The sequence below is a fragment of the Bombus bifarius genome, unplaced genomic scaffold, assembly GCF_011952205.1.
Source record: "Bombus bifarius isolate JDL3187 unplaced genomic scaffold, Bbif_JDL3187 scf7180000008359, whole genome shotgun sequence".
Lineage (NCBI taxonomy): Eukaryota > Metazoa > Arthropoda > Insecta > Hymenoptera > Apidae > Bombus > Bombus bifarius.
Window position 1 is genome coordinate 192,065 of NW_022884612.1, and position 19,992 is coordinate 212,056.

Sequence of the window (19,992 nt, forward strand, 5' to 3'; positions counted from 1 at the left end):
GGTAAATTCGGTTCGGAACGTTCGATTCAGAACTGGCGAACGAGTGACAAGTGTTTCCAACTAGCTGTTGAAAAAAAATATTCCTCTCGTTTCGTTCGTAGATTTAAATCCCACACAATGTCAATAAACACGGAATGTTTCTAACTGGTGGCGTACGTGTGGCACGGATCGATTTACTTTGATATTCTTAGATCTCTGAAATCTTTCGATTATTCCATCAAACTGGCGTATACTGGTCTCTCGATCCTTCCAATCGACACGGACAACGTTTTAGCGAGTAATTGGTCGACCGACGACTAGTCGGCCTTCGATATGCATCGCGTTCGCAAATTCGGAATTCGCCGATGGGAGATGACCGCCTCGGAATTTCACCAACGGATCTTCGTCTCGATATCGCGGAATGTTTAAAAAAGTGGCCGCGAGGTAATCTCTGGTAATTTGGATCTAGATCGTAGAAGAAAGATCGGTGGTCTGGTCCGAAAGGTTCTTCGAGGCCTGTGGTGTTTCAGCGTGTTCGCCTTTCGGAGTCTGTCGACGAGCGACCAAGTAGTCACGAAAATAGTTCGTTCCAAGATATCCTACGCCCTCCGTATATCACGCTGCGTATTTTTTCGAGCGGCCTACGAAACCTTATCTCCACCTCTATCTAATTACCATAAAATAGAGCGTCACTTTCGTTTGCGTGCGCTACAGAGCACGGAAGACGATGGTCGGTGCGATCGGAATACGCGTGTCGCTCGATGAATTCCAGCGAGTCCGGGTGGTCGTTCGGATGATCGTTCGGATGGTCGTCGTTCGACGATCGAGTCGATTTCCGTGGAATGGTAAGATAAGCGCGATCGCGCCGCTGGATGCGCCAATACCTGAAAGTGGAATGCAACTGAAGGAGACGAGTATCGATCGGATAGCCTGCCCGAAAACTATCTTCGTATCCGACGAAATCTCTCGAGAGTCAACAGCGACAGCTTTCTCTGTTCGAGCGATTCGCAAGTTTGCGCGAACACTGGCCGAGCAGCGCCAGTTCGTTTCTTTCAGCGTTTCGTCTTTTTTCTGCTTACGTTCTTTTCTATTTTACGCGTTGCGTTTTTTACTCCGAACGAACCCGTTCGGCCCGCTTTCCAACCTTTATCGCCGGCAGACTTGAAATTCCTTTCTTCCGGGCCAAGTTGTTTCCGCGTTATTCCTGTCTCGTGGGTCAACTTTTCCGTTTCGATGCTTGTTTCTCTTCTTTCCCGAGCCAGCGGCGTTCCAGTTCTTCTCGTTGAGAGAGAGAGAGAGAGAGAGAGAGAGAGAGAGAGAATCGTGCAGGAAGCTAACCGATTACAGCTTCGTGTAAATTCCACTTCGCGATATTATCCGTCGTCCGGGATATTCGCACACGATTGCGAATCGAAAATTTCATCGGAATACACATAACCCGCCTACTTTTCTTCTTTTCTTCCTTTTTTTTTCTTTTCGTGAAAGTAGTTTCGAAATTGCAGATTTTTTCCCCCTATTCTCTGAGAGTTTTCTGCGGCGTTTTATCGAACGTTGAACGCGTCGTAATCATCTTGGTTCGTACGAGTTTCGACAACGTTCCAGCAAGCGTGTCGATAGAAATTCGAAGAGAAAAAAAAAGGCGGTTTTGCTTCATTTCCGTACACACGGAGGATCTAACGCGTCGTTCGATTCACCAAGGCTAGGATAGCGTCTGATCCTGGATCCTGTCATTTTTATAGGATCCCGCGATATTTTAATTATTCGACTCGGTGGTCGATCTCGACGCGGTGTATGACGCGGCCGTTCGTACGTTCAACGACTCGTTCGGATCTGTCGCAGGTCGGTCTCGATTTCATCGATGTTGATCGCGCGCAAAGCCGATCACGCTACTTTTACCTACCATGTATCGTCTTTTACCATTGCATCGACGAGTACGAGCAAACGTTCGGCTGTTTGATAATAATATTTTTCATTCGCTAGCTTGTTTCGTTGCGTACTTGATCGAATCCGTCGCCGTTTAAATCTATCGCCGATAGAAGCGGAATTTGATTTTAAATTACACGTAGATTTTCGATCGAACGTACAAATTCTGTATATCGTTATATTATACGTATGACGAGAAGACTGAGATCTTTCGTTTGCCTCGAAATCACTGAAATACGGTTTTGTTCTTTTCTTTTTTTTTTTTTTCTTTTTGTCTTAGAACGTGGTTAAATTAATGGCAATTATATGGTTCAACGAAGTAATCTAGGTTTTTCATGTGGCGCGATATATTTCGAGGAGAAACGGTCGACGAGAGCGGCGGTATCGGAGCGTCGTGCAACGAGAAACGACGTCGGATAAACTGGAAACACGATTCACGGTTTCGACGAGTTTGCCGCCCATCGAATTCCTTCGCATGCGCTTCGCAAGCTCTCTCCGGGGGCCGTTGGACGACGCGACGACGCAACGACGCAACGACGCAACGACGCGACGCCGTGCCAGCGGCATCCGACGCCACGACGCGCGACATCCGTTCGTTCGCGCGATTCACGCGTTCTCCGACCTTGGCTTGCCTTCTATCGGTCGCGGATACGGTTCGTATCGTGCCGCCGTATGTCATTGAAAACCTAAAACGTAAACTAACGATACGTGGAATGAGAAAATCGTGGTCCGAATTGTACAGGATTCCAGGCTTTCCAAGCAAATTGTCGCAGGTGCGATCACTTTCGATCTCGATACCGACGTAAATGCGTACGTCTTATGGCGGATCGAGCAACTCGTACGAAACGAAAATTACGTCTCGCCGAGCGATAGGCGACATCTGGCAAAGTAGTATACACGTATCATAACGGACCAACTTGCAGTGAAACGAGTCGACGCGCAACCAAGCAACCACGCTACTAGTCTCTCTTTCTCTCTCTCTCTCTCGATTCGAAAGTTTTTCCATTGCAATATTCGAAATTCGATAAAGCGGACCATCGCGTGCTTCCTCGTTTCGCATCGAATGGACCGTGTAAGGTCGTTACACACACGGAACGTTCTTTTCGCTGGAAATTACCGGCAAAGATACTTTAACGTCCGAAGAAGGACCTTATTTTTAATCCTATGCATCTCTGACCAGGCATTTTGCGCAATTTTCCCGTATTTGCCTGTATCAAGGTCTGACTCGTTGCGAACTTAATTAACCCGGATCGTGCAGCTTGCGAAATGCTACGCTGTTTTCAATTGGACGGAGCCACCTATAAGAATCCTTATACAACGTGCGTATCTTCGCGTACTCATACGTACTTTATATTTATTTGTTTCAAACTGTATTATTATCGCTATCATCGATTATTTGGATTATTTTCTGTTCCATTTCTTCGTCGCTACGTATAAAAGAGCTGAAATAATATTTTTTCTGGATCTGATCGTTTAAGCACTTGGTTCTCTGCGTATATAGGTATACTTATCGATATGACAGATAGAAGATACAATATCCTGGAAGTGGAGAAAGAAGCGTATCTTGGTTCGTTTCGTTACGCCTTGTTGCAGTCGCTTGCGTCCAATTAAACGAAATATCTTGCTTCCTCGACCAGCCGCGCTGCTCCGAATAACGCGAGAAAGTAACGCGAGAAAGTAACGCGATGTGACGAAACGACGAAATTGATCGATAGATTTTCTTTTAACGCTTCGACGCTAACGTGCTTTTCGCGTTTGTCGCAGTGCTACGAGGTTCTGAAGGAAGCGTGCACGAAACTGAAGGGACAGCTACAGCCAAGCGGCAAACCATTCGCGACTGTGATCACGCATGTGTTGAATCCAAAATCAATTACGATGGGTCAGCTGTACGGCGAATACGATCTCAACACGCGTGAATGGTGAGTGAATGACGAGTGAAACCGGGATAACGGATCGAACAACGTTTCCCGCCTCTTCGAGAGCTGTATCGCGCGTACATGCGTGCGAAAGAAATATCGCTCTTAGCAAGGCGGAATATCGGGCATCCGGAATTTAAACGCGGTACGCCTATATCCTCTATAAATATTATTAGCCTTTTCGTATTATCGATTATTTCGACGCTGTGTTATACCAAGCGTTTGCTTATACGACAAACTTTACTTTTACTCAAGTATAGACGAACCTTTTTACAGTCGGTCGTGTTTTTCGAATGCCAATGCGAAAGCTATTTCTCGTCGTGCGACTGATCGTGCAACTAGTTTAGGGGCAATTTCGTAAAAACGCGAAATTCATCGAAAGAATCAGTTTCGCGCTACCGCGTATTTTTGTTGCATGAAAACGCCATTTCAGAGAACGTATCGGACATATCTTCGGCGAGTACGCGGATCACGTAACGCGATTTTTTCTATTTTAAACAAACAACGGAGATTGCCGTTTACCGCGAGCTTGTCTGTTCGAGCTTGAACAAACAGGCGAAAATATTGGAAGAAAAATTCTCTTCCGTGGAAATTGCGTCGCAGTGCGAACAAACTTCTTTCCGTGCGTGTCATGTTTTACGTTCGAATTTTCGGCATGCCGCCGCCATAGAAGTCGTTACCGTTGGAAAGTGGCGCTTATAGTCGAGAGAACTAAAAGGAAATGCATTTTCTTAGGACCGATGGAATTTTCTCGACGTTGCTCAGAGCTGGAATAGCCGCGGACGATTCGAACAAACGTTGGTACGTTTTCGACGGACCTGTCGATGCGCTGTGGATCGAGAACATGAACACCGTGTTAGACGACAATAAGAAACTTTGTCTAACGTCCGGTGAAATAATGAAGATCCTGCCCACGATGACGATGATGTTCGAAGTAGCCGACCTGAGGGTCGCTTCGCCGGCTACGGTTTCAAGGTTAATTCGCAAAATAATTCATCGATGGATCGTTGATAGAACCGTAAATCGTAACTTTGATTAACGACTCTTTCCGATCGTTAACGCGATAAACGACGATAGGCCGATATACGAACGCACGAGTACGTACGATATAATCGGAACGTGGACGAGCCTCGATCGAGCGTCGCTCAACGCGAACCAACGAAAGAAAGAAACAGCGTGTTTACGTTCGTATTTGGATTTACATTTATTCTCATCCTATATATTTATTTATTTATATTAAAAAGCGTAAAAAAATGGGTGAAAAATGCTTAAAAAGCGCTAGCTGGTTAGTCGCGTAGCGATGATCATTCGAGGATTTTAATCTTTACCCTGATGGTCAGATGCGGCATGGTGTATATGGAACCGGAAGGTTTAGGTCTCGATCCCCTGGTTAATTGCTGGTTGAGACGATTGCCGAAAGTAAGCGGTCTACGGATAAGCAACATTCGAACGACTGATCGAAACTTACACGCGTTGTAGCTAGCACGTAACCGCATAATTGCAGAATATGTCGGAATACGTGGACGAAATCGCCGAATTAACCAGGCAGTTTTTATTTCCCGGGCTGAAAGTTCTACGCAACGATCTACGAGAAATCGTAAACACCGTCGATTCCGGGATGGTACAGTCCTACATAAACTTGATGAACTTTCGGATTGGTCCGATGGCTGGTCGAGACGGGAAACCTCCGCCGAGTGCCAGTTTCCAACAACTTATCCGTAAGAATTCCCCTGAAATACTTTTCACCGTTTTTGTCTTTTTTCTAACTTTGCTTATTTCTAGCGTCTAATTTAGCGTTAAAAGGGAAAATTGTGGACATCGCGATGCTAGAACAGCGTAGAACCGTGGAATAGTTACTAGTTTGCCGCTATCTATGACGTACCATTCGTAGACTCTACCACTATCTGCCACATAACACATTCTACGTAGGTTGCGTCTACCGCCTACAAGCTACACGATGCTACCTACGACCGTTACTAATGTAACGAGAAACCCGATCGCTCGCAATCGGAATTAGCGCGGCATAAATAACGGAAACGCGGCGAAAACGCATTTAACGTGAAAACTTTTTTATCGTATGTTGTTCTCTTTATCGCAGGGATGCCTTTATCGCGTTGTTGTTTCGACCAAGGAAAGCAAAGAAACGTCTCCACCTACCGTACGTACGAAACCTGAAATCGGCAATATCGGTTAATATCGGCAAGCTTCCGTTTAAACGTTTAGCCGTCGCGAAAAGTTTGTCCTTTCGCGTATATAGGACTTTTCCTATTACGTTTGTTAATGTAACATTATCGGATTATCGTCGAAATTTTCACCGAGCGACTATATTTTAAACGAGCATTACGTTACGTGTCCGATTTCGTTCGATTTTGTGGAAAGTAGCGGGACGAGATATTTTCATTTCTGGAATCTCTGCGCCACCTATTAGATATTCCGTGAGAAAGCACGCGATAAGCTTGATAAATCTCTGTAGCGAACGATAGGAAAGTTGGTTGGCGTAGGATTAAGCGTACGAGCGTTACGAAATCGGTAACCTTGGAACCCCTCGTGGCTAAAAAAGATAAATTACGAGGGAGCATAATTACCGCCAGGACGACGAACATGTAACGACGAAAATAGATCGATCTTGCAACGACTAATCGCGTTTATCAGGTTTGTCGGGTTTGTCGGGTTTGTCGGGTTTGTCGGGTTTGTCGGGCTTGTCGGGTTTATCGGGCGAAAGTCAGTCGCCACTTTGGAGACGACGATAGTATCGTTTCAGCCGGTCTGCTGTCACCTTGGGCAGCTTTCGCTGCAGTCTGGAGTCTCGGTGCTACCAGCGACTATAACGGTCGTCTGATATTCAACGAGTGGACGAGAAAAGTGCAAAAGGACAATCGCCATCCTTTGCCGTTTCCCGACGACGGTCTGGTGTTCGATTACAGGTGTACATCTTTATCGAACCTTCCCTTTGCCTCGTTTTTTCCGTTTCAATGACGATTGTTCGCCGTAGATTGCACGACGGAGGCTTTACCGATCCGATCGACGGCCAAGAACCAGTCGCACCGAGATGGTACAAATGGTTGGACGACGTGGCTACGATCAGCATCACGCCAGAGATGAAGTTTGCCGGTAAACAGCGAAACGTGGTAAAATAAAGATACTTGGTCCGCGTGTAATCATTTCGTTACGATCGCGACAATAGACATGGAAATACCGACGATGGACAGCGTAAGAAGCGCGACACTGATCGGCTATCTGTTGATCAACAACTCGAACCCTCTGTGTGTCGGGCCAACCGGAAGTGGAAAGACTCTGACCGTAACGGCGAAACTTTCGAGGAACATGCCGAAGAAGTTTATTTGCGACTTTATCACCTTCTCTGCCAGAACTAGCGCGAATCAGACTCAGGTATGGGATAGGCCGTACTTTCCGACGCGAAACAACGTAAAGAATATGCGGTACGAAAATTTAACGTTAAATCGGGAAATAGCCGGGTTCTTTTATCCGAAATTCAAAATGGCTAACTAAAGAAACTATTTCGCGGTTGCGATAAAAAGGATTTGATCGACGAAAAATTGACGAAAAGGCGTAAAGACGTGTACGGGCCACCGTTGCTTCGACAGCAAATCTTCTTCATCGACGATTTGAACATGCCCGCTCTTGACACGTACGGTGCTCAGCCTCCTATCGAATTGCTGCGACAATTCATGGACTTTCGAGGTAATTCGTTTGAAACGTAATTTACTGTGTTTCGGCGAACCGAGCGAGACGTTTAGCGCGTTCCGCGATCGTTACGCGAATCGAGCCGCGGGAATGAAAATATTTCAGGATGGTACGACCGGAAGGAGATCGGTTCGTTCAGCCGGATAGAGGATGTCAATTTCGTCGGTGCGATGGGACCGCCCGGTGGCGGTAGAAATCCAATAACCGACAGACTGTTGCGACACTTTCATTTCATTGCATTCCCGGAAATGGAAGACGACGCTAAGGTAATACTTAAACGAGGATTTTTCAGCCGATTAACGATTACAGTGACCGCGTGGCATAGACAGCCGGAAGTAATCAAGAAACCAGACCAAACGGACAACGATTAACGTCTGGCGTTGAAAGTTTTAACGTCTCGACGTGTTACGCTCTCGATTAACGGGATCTCGATTAATCGGACGAACGAAGATTCTATCGGAAATAGGAATTTTCCTGGCGTTGTTCGACCGTTCCAACCGTATGTTGGAACAAAAGCGACCGTAAAATCGATTTTTCGATACAGCCACCCCAAGTGCTAGGTGCGTGAAACCCCTTAAACGCCGATGGCTGACTTCCATGGGTAAGTTCCACCACAGCCGAGTCGCGTTCATTTTCCTCGACGTTTATCCGGTTTTATTCCATCGAGTCGTCGATCCACGCCCACAAGGAATAATCGTGGCTCGTGAAAGAGACAAAGTATCGCCGGTGCCTGCCTCTATTTGTCCTCTCCCTCGTGCTCGCTGCAATTAGTCGTCGTAAGTCGTGCCACTGCCTGCCATAATTTATCTTGATCACCGATTTCGCTAGTAACGAGTGGCCATAACCATCAGCCCCCGTTCCAATCTGTTTCTTCCCCTGGTGTACCTTTTAAATTGGTCGGATCGGGCAAGGTCGACACGGGCACGCGTTACCTTCTATTCGGGGAGTGTACTTATACGTGTCAGGTATGCAACTGTTCTCCATAAAAACGTGGAAAATCTCCGTGCTGCGTTTTCGAAAGCGTAGCTCGTGCAAGACAAAAGTAACGAGAAACGACCAGTGAGCGAATTAACGTCCAAGTACGACCATATACGTAGGAGTCGCGTATCCTGTTTGACGATTCTTTCAAATTCTACGCGTTCGCTCCTTATTTGCCGTTCCAGAGATCCATTCGTTGGACGTATCGAAGAAGGACGAACAAGTCCGTTCGTTGTTTTCATCTTTTTCGTTCGCCACGTTCGTGTCGCCGCGAATAGTTGGCATTTTAGCCAACCAACCTGTCTCGTAATCTCTGACGAAGAAACGCGCGAAAGTTTTTCAGCCGAGTCACGATCTTGGTTCGAGCGACGAATTTTAAAGCGCGAATTAACGAAAAAATACGAAAATCGTCCGATCGTTTTTACGCTAGAGACACATCTTTGGAACGATCCTAAATGCCTGGCTGTCCGTGACGCCGCACTTTGCACACATGTTGGACGCTTTTGTGAACTCCACGTTGGATTTATATACCGTTATATGCAAGCAGTTGCTGCCGACGCCTCACAAGTCTCATTATACCTATAACGTTCGCGATCTCGGCAAAGTGTTCCAAGGAATGCTCATGATGAATCCGGCAAAAATAGAGGTTGGTAAAGCCCGTACGAGTATCTTTCCTTCTATTGCTTTCGCGTCGTTTATAAATTTAACGGATTATTGCAACGCAGAAAATACGCAGTTGTATCGTGCGTGTTTCTTTCTACCAATGATACGAACGTTAACGACAGGGATAACCGTAACCGTACGAAACGTGTCTACGCGACGTAACGGCGTTAATAATATGCTCGTCGATGCGATAATCCCGATAAAAGCCGATACAGGTTAACAACGATCGAGTGAAACAAACGATTTCATCCAGCGTCGTGAAAAATTATTGTTACTCTGGTACCACGAGAACGTACGAGTGTTCAGCGATCGTTTGGTGGACGACCAAGACCGAAAATGGTTCGACGACCTCTTGCGAAATACGATGAGCAGAGAGTTTCGGTGCGATCCCAGTGAAATCGTCGGCGACGTAACGTTATTTTTCGGTGACTTTGTTGGGACCAGCAAACAGTACGATGAAATAACCGATCGGAAGAAGGCAAGTGTTTATTCGTAATAGAGCGGTCGTGTTTCTTCTTCTCGTTCGAATACGATTTGGATAACGCAAAATATTTACGTAACGAATCTGTTTGCGACTCTATGCACTGTAACGCGTAAAGAGTTACCGATATTGCTCGTAGATGGAACACGTATTGGAGGAATTCTTGGAAGATTACAATGCTTCGACAACGACACCCATGAAACTGGTACTGTTCCAAGACGCTATGGATCATATCTGCAGGATCAATCGAATCCTACGACAGCCTCGAGGAAACGCTCTGCTTTTGGGAATGGGAGGATCGGGTGACGTAGAGAAAATGTTTCGCACGATCGTTCGCGAAGTTTCCTAGCGTTGCTCGTCAAATTTTTCTACGTTTTTATTTCTTTCGTTTCTTTGCGCCAACCAACGCACGCACATTGCGTTAGAAATCGTGCAACTAGAAATCGTGGTAACGACAGCCGAGCGTACGGTTGTTAAACGTGTCAAACGACAGCTGTCGAAGAGAAAACTCTTAGAACGATCGATAAAATATCGAGAAACTTGGTTGGCTCGAAAAAGCTTTTTACGCGTAATCCAACTTTTTACCACAGTTCTTAGGTTGTTTTTTTTTCTTTTTTTTTTTTTTTGATAGTTTAATTTTGGTAAATCCTCGATCGACGAGGAACGCTTCTTCGTATCACCGCCATCTTTCCGAACGTAGCATCGTTATCCTTATTTAGGACGACAGAGCTTAACGAGACTAGCCTCGAACATGCAAGATTACGCTTGTTTTCAAATAGAGCTGAGCAGCGCTTACACGACGAGCGATTGGCGCGACGATATTAAAAATTCAATGATGAAGGCCGGTGTACAGAACCAATGTATCGTCTTTTTATTTTCCGACACACAGGTAGATTACGATATCTCGTTATCGATCGTTGGCCGTATCTATAAAATATCTATTTTATTCGATCTATGGCTACGAGAATTTTGCTTTGTCGAAAATATCGAAAATATCGAAAATATAATTGAAATTCATACGATACGACGTAATACGCGCATCCTTCGTATCATCGATGCGATCGAACTCGAAGAGCAAAAGCTCTGTTTGTTCTTCGTTCTCGTCGAAGAGCTTCTGTTTGTTATCCGTTCGAATCGACGGACTTCCCTCGCGATCGATCGTTATCCGTTCGATAAATAGTACGCGTGTTTGAAAAGAAGGTAAAAGCTTGACAACGTATCGTTAATGGTAATCGTTTGCCTCTTGCTGTTTCGACCGTGTGAAAGTCGTGATTGGCAGGCGAAATTTTTCTTCGAGTTTAGTTTTTAAGATAGGTTAAGTTAGGTTAAGACGGTATCGACAGCGATTCGATAAGGATAAAGAAAGGAGAAATGATTTGTTCGCCGTGTCGTTCAGATAAAAGACGATTCGATGCTAGAGGATTTGAACAGCGTGCTAAACAACGGTGACGTACCAAATATCTACAAGGCGGATGAAATGGAAAAGATCTTTCATTCGATGCGTGGCCACGTGCAGGAAGCTGGCCTACAGATCAATAGAAGCAACCTGTTTTCCTTCTACGTGAAGACAGTGCGTAACAACCTACACGTGGTCGTTACTATGAGGTATAGTTTTCCTTTTCCTCTTCTTTTTTCTTTCTAACGAAATTGATCGTTTCGATGAATTTGATGAAAATTGAACGTATCGTAGGATCGTATAGCGGATGGAACCGATCGGGTGGTACGCGCGTACACGCATAAGAGATTGATCGGCGGCAAATCGGAAATTCATTTTACACGAAACGGAATAGAAATTTTCCGATCGATTAGCGATCGATTCTATAGAATTTTCTATGATTTTAGTTTATATGTAGAGAGAAAGAGGACGGACGAGAGACGGCCGGGTAGATCTCGTCGTCGATACGAACGGCAAATAAAACGAGTTCGATATTCGGAGGTAGAATTTCGCGTTTCCGCGTTTATACGCGAGTTTCGCTGATTTATCGTGGCCTTGAGATCGGACGCGTAAATCAAGCCAGAGAAAGGACGATTCGTAACGCGAAACGAAACGCTTCGTCCATCGATCGTTTCCTCGAAATTGACAAACGACCTCATCCGTGGTGACGTACATCTTCCGCTCACCTTTTTTCTCTCGTTCGTCGCTGTCACGAGAATTCGCCTCTTAAATCGCGTTTACGCCGCAATTCCATCGGAATATTTCTATTCTTCCGTTCCTGTCGCCTATATCGTGTAAATTTCCACTTTCGCTTTATTTCGGTTTGCAAAGACTCGCGCTTAGAACCCTGTGCGCGTCGTTGCACGGTAAATTCGTTTGCGAATTTCTTTTCCCACCGACTTTGGTATAGTCCCCCGTTCGTCGATCGAAGAATACAAATTTCAACGGCCTTTCGAACTTTCAGCCCGATCGGCGAGACGTTTCGCGCGCGTATCAGGCAGTTTCCAGCTTTGGTGAACTGCTGCACGATCGATTGGTTTTGTCCGTGGCCGGAAGCCGCGCTTCAGGTTCGTATGCGCTGCGACCGTTATTTCCGACGACGAGACTTTTCGGTCTTTTTTCTTTCGCTTCGGTCGACGATTTGTACTTGTTGGCGTTCGTGTTACAGAGCGTCGCTATGCGCTTCCTGTCCGAGATACAAGACGAATCTATTACCGAAGACGCGTTGAAGTCGATCGTAAGAATGTGCCAGTATATGCATTCGAGCGTGATCGATGCGAGCGATCTGTTTCTCAAGGTAAGTCGGAGTAGGAAAAATCGAACAGAGGGGAAAACTGAAAAATTCTTCGTCGTTATACCGCTTGCGTTACAAAGTTCCGACGTTAATTTACGCGACGCGGAAATACGAGTTTAACGCACGGCCGAATCGAAAGTTACTTCGAAGAAGAGAATATCGGCGAAACGCGCCTCTTATAGCCTTTTGTATTCAATGATCGCGCGGTGTCGAAATCTCGCCAAACAGAACAGAATCCTCTTTCGTCCCTTTCGAAAAACAAACGTTTCTTTGCACGTGTTGCGCGTGTTGCGTGTTGAAAGCAGCGACTTGCGTTTCGTATACGAAACGTAAAAGATGTAAAAGCCGCAGCGAGCAAAAACGAATCGAGTAATATAACGGGGGTTCGACGGGGCAAGAAAAATTTCGTTCAAACGTTCGATTCGTAAATCTCGTCGTAAACGAAACTAGGCGTATCAGGGACATGTTGTTATTTCGTAAAATTGGGAAACACAGCGCGACCGAGTCGACCAGACCGACCCGATTATTAATCGTTGGCGGAATAACGTAGCGAAAAGCCTTCGTTCGCTCGTATTATCCGACAACTGAAAAGAAAAATATCGTATCGCGCAGGAACTGAACCGGTATAATTACGTTACGCCCACGTCGTATCTGGAACTATTATCCGGCTACGGTGATCTCCTGGCTAAGAAGAAAACGGAGATACAAACGGCGGCGGATCGTCTCGCTACTGGTTCGTATCAAAAATTTACAACCTTTTTTCGTTCTCCGACTCGTCTCTTGGAATCTCTTTTTCTCTTTTTCTTTCTTTCCTTTTTTCAACAACGATCATTTTTACTCTTACTATTTACTAAAAGGTCAATGGACGTTTTCGTATGGACGAATCGTATCGAGTTATCGATACAAAAGTATCGACGTTACATCGTCTGGCGTAGGTATATGTACGATCGAAAGCCACTTAACTTTGCCGATCACCTTGTACCTTTTGTAGAGGATTATTCGCGCGAGAACCGCTAAAACTACCTTCCTTACGCGATAATACGGTGATCGATTTGCTGCGAAAAAAGCGAACGCGACACCGAAATTTCAAGAATCTTCCACTTTAACTTACCTACTTGGAATCGCTTTTTACGTTACCTGGTACGAACAGACGTTGGCAGAATTTCTAATGCGCGGAAGGGTTTTCAAAGTGCGGATCGCTTTCTCGATGCGACGCCTCTGCTTACCCGTTTAAATCAAACGCCCAAGCTGTTTGTCTTTTAAACTTTAAACGAACGCTCCTCCGCTGGAAATTACATCGAACGATACGAATGAAGACGTTTTCTCTTTTACGATTTCTCGGTTGAAATCGTAGCTACGCCAACGTTCGCGCTTCAAACCGACGATACACTTTGTCGACAGCGTTAACCTTTCCTCTCTTAATTCGTGAAAAGACCGGTCAAAGTTTTAGACGTACGACTCTCGATTGAAAATTACGATCTCGAACCCCTGATCCGGTACGTTTAGCCGGATGATGGAAGCACGTTTGAGGAAGCTGGTTAGCGAGTTGCGATAAACCAACGGTACTACGAAAATATCTTTGGCCTTAATTATTAACAGGAAAATAAGGACGGAAGGAACGACAAACGTCCAAGGAGGATGAAAGCGTAGCTTCCGCGAAGGGTCAAAGGTAAATGACCCGTGGCTGTAATTTTGGAGGTGATGAATTAAACGAAACCCGTCTGACGAAAGCTCGTTATACGTGGCAACTTGGAGTTATCGATTTCTACTACGGCCGAGCCATAAATATCGGTCGCGGAACCAACGAAACAAGCCTTAAAAGTCATCTGTTAAGAGCAAACCATTTTCGCCGAACGATCGGCTTCGATTAATCGTTTTTCTAATTTTTAACGTTCCATTCGGTTTATCGCCATCGTAATTTCCAAATATTTTCACGCAGCGATCGAATCTTCAGATAAGACTTTTCGTTATCGTCGAAACTTTAAACCTATCCGTTTGCGTTCTACTCCTTGTATTCTCTTTTATTTCTATTTCATCGTTATATCGCAGAAATCGACATTTTACGATTTTTCTCTCTCTCTCTCTCTCTCTCTCTCTCTCTCTCTCTCAAAGTTATACTTACTTTTTCAAAGTAATTTTTCAAAGAAAATTTGCCACTACGGCGAATCTCTCGTAGATCGATCACTTTGATGGAACTTTTACGACAAAGTAGGATTTTATTCGACGACCAGATATTCGTTGCTCGTTCTGTCGCCTTTCAATGTCGCGACTTATTTCGCAAATCATCGTCGTTTACGGCAAACGATGAAATTACATCGCCGAGCTCGCTTCGTCGAATACGGTTGGACGAACAGGTTGGCGATAAACGTTATTTAGTTCGAGCTGTCGCGAACGAAGCACCCTGGGTAAAACGAAATCGATCGCTAAATCGAATAATTGGTCGCTGCCTCGCCAATTACGGTCGAACCAATGCGATTAACGAACGACAGTTTTATTTGCATATTCCGCGTGGTTTTCCGTTCGACGACGCGTCCACGTTTCTTCTTTTCTCCGTCGAGTTTGAATTTCTCACCGAATCGTTGGCCAATTTCATTAGTATTTCTATCTGTGCGTAATACGATCGATCGGGGTCTGGCATCGAAACGACACGATACGTTGGTCGTGACGTGCGAATATTTGGCGAGAGAGCCGATGCGCCTCCGATTTTTGCGCCCTCGATTTTTGCGCCTCCGATTTTTGCGCCTCCGATTTTTGCGCCTCGATAACGTAAAAACGATGGAAAAAAGAAATTTTTGAAAGACGATGATCGTTTTGCACAGGTCTGGAGAAACTGGCGAGCGCGGAAACGGAAGTAAAAGATATGCAGCGATTGCTCGCGGAGATGAAACCAAAGTTGGAAGAAGCGGCGAGAGCGACGGCTAGAATGATCGAGAAGATCACGGTCGACACCGTTAGTAATCGTAGCTTGGAATACGTAACAGCGGGTGGTAACGAACGAACGATAGGAACGTTCCATCTTTGGATATGCGAGTGAAAGATTCGATGATCCGTTACAGACGGAGGCAGAGAAGACGCGAGCACAGGCGAAACAGCAAGAGGCGATAGCGGCAAGGATGAAGCTGGAGAATCAGGCGATCAGAGACGAAGCGGAAGCCGATTTGAGTGAGTGGTTCGATCGTGCGAACGGAAGACGCGACCACATCGATGCTTCTCGTTGGTTCGCGTGGTTCGCTTTCTCTAAAAAGTGAAAGAGCAAAAACTTTGACGACTTTTTCGACGACTGTTGCGTGCGCGTGCACGAATAGGGGTAGTAGAATCGATAAAAGCGTGTTTCGCAACCGCGTGCAACGTACCGAGCGATGGCACAACGTCGGGAGTGTTTGTTCGTTAACGCGACACGCTCGTGCCTGCACCGTGCGGACCGATTCGATCGATACTCGCCGATGTTTGCCACAGGTGAAGCACGACCGATGTTGATCGCTGCCGAAAAGAGCTTGAAAGCCCTGAACAGAAACGACATCACCGAGGTGAAGGCGATGAAAAGGCCACCGGTCGGCGTGCTTCTCGTCATCGAAGCCATCTGTATCATAAACAACGTGAAACCGATCAAGGTTCGTAGGTGTTTGCGAGAGAAAAGTCCGCTCGATAGATACGTCTAGAGGCGGAAGAGAATTAAAACAGGATTCCTGGCTCTCTTATCTTTGCCGCGTTCTCGATTTTTCTCAAATTTCCCAACGCCGTCTGCCTCCGACCACGGTGGTCGGAAATTCCTTGCGATTTCCGGCTGCGGAATATTCGAGAAATAGTTTGTAGCGTTCGTTGGAACGTTAGGTGCCGGTGGGTGGAGGATTCGGGGCAGAAACGAAACTGGATTACTGGACACCTGGCAGCTTGATGCTCTCGGATCCGGGCCACTTTTTATACACCATGGAGAACTACGATAAAGAGAATCTGACCGAAGAAATAATAAATAAGCTAAAGCCCTACATCGAAAATCCCGATTTTCAACCATCCAAGGTACGATTCAAACGAGCATAAGGTAGGTGCCGGTGGTTCGCGCGCGTTTCGTTCGTTTGTACGCGCCGTAGTTGCTTGAAATTAACTCTAGCGTTCTAGCGACGAACGCGAACGTTTCCGGGTTACGCGCCCGGGTATGCGTACGTACTTTCAGCGCATAAAAGATTTGTTAAATTTAAGCGAAAAATATTCCGTCGAATGGAAACTCTACGTGAAATAGAAAATAGAAAATAGGAAATAGAAAATAGGAAATAGAAAAAAGCAAAAGCAAATAAAAAAAAAGAAATTTTCGAGATTCGATACGATGGTCGATTTGCGCGTTGATTGGAATCGGTTGACTTCGACGTTTCCTCGACGTAAAGAAACTACCGACCGAGATCCAAGACGCTGAATTCCAGTCTCTTTACTGCGCGAAGGCTAAATTATCGCCACATCCGCGTTACACGACGCCTATAATTTGAAATTGTTCGGTTCGCGAGAACATAGTTTTCTCGCGTGTTTCACAGTCAGAGACGAGGCAAGTAGCGATTTATACAGCGATACGGTATAAAGCGAGAATCGTGTAAAGCGGTGGGGAGATAAAGAGGAAATAGGAGAAAAGCTGCTACACAGCGAGCAAAACGAGATCGCGCTGTTTCAGATCCAATACGTGTCAAAGGCGTGTCACTCGCTGTGCCTGTGGGTGCACGCGATGTACAACTACTATTTCGTAAATCTGAAAGTAATACCAAAGATGGAGGCATTGGCGAAAGCCGAGGCGGCTCTCGCGGACACCGAGAAGACGCTGAATATGGCGATACAGAGACTGAGGGAGGTGGAGGAAGGCGTGGAGCAACTGCGAAAGCTTCTGCGAGAAGAGGAGGAGAGGAAAGCGGAACTGGAGCGGGAAAAGCAGCTTTGCGAAGATAGGATGGGAAGAGCTGTCAGGTTGATCGACGGTCTCGCCGGGGAACAGATACGTTGGACCAGCACGGTGCTCGAACTAAATACGTCGTTGAAAAACGCCGTCGGCGATATCCTCCTAGCTTCCGGTATCAACGTTTCTTTTTCTTCTTTCTCTTTTCCATTTATCTTTTTTTTTTTTTTTCTGTACGTTTGCTCGCAAGTCGAGAGAAGGTTCGCCCGTTTTCTGGAAAACGAGAAATTTCGACGTTCTTAATCGCAATTACAGGTGCGATAGCCTATTTGACGCCTTTTACGGACGCGTATCGACAGACGCTGTTATCGTCGTGGAAAAAGGTTCTCGGCGAAGGGGTTCCGCACACGCCGGGCAGCGACCCCGTATCCACTTTGGGCGATCAAGTGGAGATAAGAAGGTGGCAAATCGAGGGATTACCCAGAGATACGCTATCCGTGGAAAACGCCGTGCTGGCGATGCACTCGAATCGCTGGCCGCTGTTTATCGACCCCCAAGCGCAAGCGAACAAATGGATACGTTCGATGGTGAGCAACGAGCGAGCGATATCGTATTTGTCGTATCGAACATAGTAGACGATAAATTAAAGAAACTACGCTTTACGGGCAAGTAGTACAAGGGCAACGGCATATCGGTGGCGAGAATGAAGGACAAAGAGCTGCTTCGCGTGGTCGAGTCCTGCGTGCGATTTGGTAGAGCCTGCCTGGTGGAGAACGTCGGCCAAGAGCTGGAGGCAGGATTAGACCCGATTCTCTTGAGATCGTTGTTCGAGCATGGCGGCCAATGGTGCGTCAAAGTTGGCGAGAATATCGTTCCCTACAATCCGGATTTCCGGCTCTTCCTCACCACCAGACTCTCGAGTCCGCGTTACACGCCCGAAGTGTGCGTGAAAATACTGCTGGTCAACTTTGCGCTCACCGCCACGTAAGCCGCGGCGAATCCTTTCTAGCGAAATGGCAAACGGTCGAAACGATCGATGTTGGAACGTTGGCGAGATTAAAATGGGGAAATATCGACTGTAACAGAGGTCTGGAGGATCAGATGCTGTCGTTGGTCGCCATCCAGGAACGACCGGACCTCGAGCAAGCGAGAAACGTTCTGATCGAATCGAACGCCGAAATGAGAAAAGAGCTACAGCAGATAGAAGACAGGATTCTGTATCGATTGTCGGTGTCCGAGGGTTCCGCCGTCGACGACATGGATCTTATTCTCACGTTGGAGGCGTCCAAAGTTAAAAGCGAGCAGATCAAGGTTCGCCTCGACCTTAAACCTTACCGATATCGTCCAGTCGATCGACCTTTTAAGAGTCCCGGTAACACTGGGCCAAGCCTTCCTCCCACCCGTCCTTCTTACCACGCCGCTAGAAAACCAGCAAACAGGTGGAGAGGAGGGAGATCGATAAACGATAAACGATAAACGATAAACGATAAACGATAAACGATAAACGGTAATAAGAGTAACGCGCGTAGGTAAAGATGAAAGAGGCGGAGATCACCCAGGTAGACATCGACACGACCAGATCGCTGTATATACCAGTGGCGGTTCGCGCCCGTATCCTCTTCTTTTGTCTCTCCGATCTGCAGTTCATCGACACGATGTATCAGTACTCGCTCGAATGGTTCGTCGACATCTTCAACAACAGCATACTGGCGACGGAAAAGAGCGGTTAGCGAACAATTTCGATAAATACGATCAATCGGTGCACGACGAATAAGTGCACGCGACGCTTCGACCGTCGCTTCTAGATTCCACAGACGCTATCTAACGATGGTAATTTTCAGCCGATATCCAAGTACGAGTGGCAAATATCAACGGGAAATTCATGCTGTCGCTGTTCTCGAACGTGTGCCGCAGTCTGTTTGAAAAACACAAGCTTCACTTCGCGTTCCTCGTTTGCGCTAGGATTCGTATGAACGACGATTCGATCGACGCGATCGAATGGAGGCATCTTTTGTCGGGAGCCGAACCGATGCAAGTAAGAAACGCGATTCTTTCGTCAAATTTATCCTCGTTTACGAACATTCTAGCGATTCGTTGCTGCCTCGAAACGTTTCCCGACCTTCTTAAAATTATCACTTGGCTCGATTTATCCAAAGGACTCGCTTCTTCGCGATCGTCCCTTTCTTTTATTCGATCCGATAACCATATCGAACGTAAACGTTTTATCCGTGGCAGCGAACGCCGAAACCCGTACACGCGTACGTATTCGACTAGCGTAGCGAAAACTAATTTTCTTGCTTCTTGTTCTCTAATTTTCGGATTCGGTATCACCGCTCGATCCGAATATCCGTGTATCGTGGATACCGGTAAAATCAAAATTTTAGAATGCAAAACAACTACCGTAACTATTCGCCGACTGTCGCAGGCGACCACGTGTGCGACCAAATAAACTCGGCACGCTCTATTTTATACTAGAAAATTTGTTATCTCGTAGGAAAGTGAAAACCCGGCGCCAGAATGGATTACACCGCGTTGCTGGAAGGAGATTCAGGCGCTCGAGAATCTGCCAAGCTTTCGGACATTCGTCGAATTCTTCAAAGAGTCGGTGACTCGATTCAAAACGGTGTTCGACGCTCAGGAGGCGCATCTGTGAGTAACTCTTTCTCTCCCTCTCTCTCTCTCTCTCTCTATTTAGTCTTTAGGAACAGTTTTCAGATTTACCAGTTTATCACGAGATAGGAACGA

General features: G+C 46.2%; 1 protein-coding gene across 1 annotated transcript in view; it reads left to right on the forward strand.

Annotated features, from left to right (window-relative positions):
• The window catches only part of LOC117212721 (dynein heavy chain 1, axonemal-like), a 52,975-nt gene that overhangs the window by 28,193 nt on the left and 4,790 nt on the right, over window positions 1-19,992 (forward strand). Inside the window, 27 exon segments of the mRNA XM_033457724.1 lie at window positions 3,667-3,821; window positions 4,554-4,793; window positions 5,159-5,237; window positions 5,323-5,476; window positions 6,541-6,744; window positions 6,958-7,208; window positions 7,358-7,520; window positions 7,629-7,789; window positions 8,932-9,147; window positions 9,418-9,642; window positions 9,785-9,947; window positions 10,365-10,534; window positions 11,042-11,250; window positions 12,045-12,147; window positions 12,249-12,377; window positions 12,987-13,107; window positions 15,194-15,324; window positions 15,431-15,536; window positions 15,831-15,995; window positions 16,222-16,391; window positions 17,032-17,422; window positions 17,563-17,834; window positions 17,921-18,231; window positions 18,333-18,558; window positions 18,777-18,972; window positions 19,089-19,282; window positions 19,742-19,896. Coding sequence (XP_033313615.1) covers window positions 3,667-3,821; window positions 4,554-4,793; window positions 5,159-5,237; window positions 5,323-5,476; window positions 6,541-6,744; window positions 6,958-7,208; window positions 7,358-7,520; window positions 7,629-7,789; window positions 8,932-9,147; window positions 9,418-9,642; window positions 9,785-9,947; window positions 10,365-10,534; window positions 11,042-11,250; window positions 12,045-12,147; window positions 12,249-12,377; window positions 12,987-13,107; window positions 15,194-15,324; window positions 15,431-15,536; window positions 15,831-15,995; window positions 16,222-16,391; window positions 17,032-17,422; window positions 17,563-17,834; window positions 17,921-18,231; window positions 18,333-18,558; window positions 18,777-18,972; window positions 19,089-19,282; window positions 19,742-19,896 — 5,060 coding nt within the window.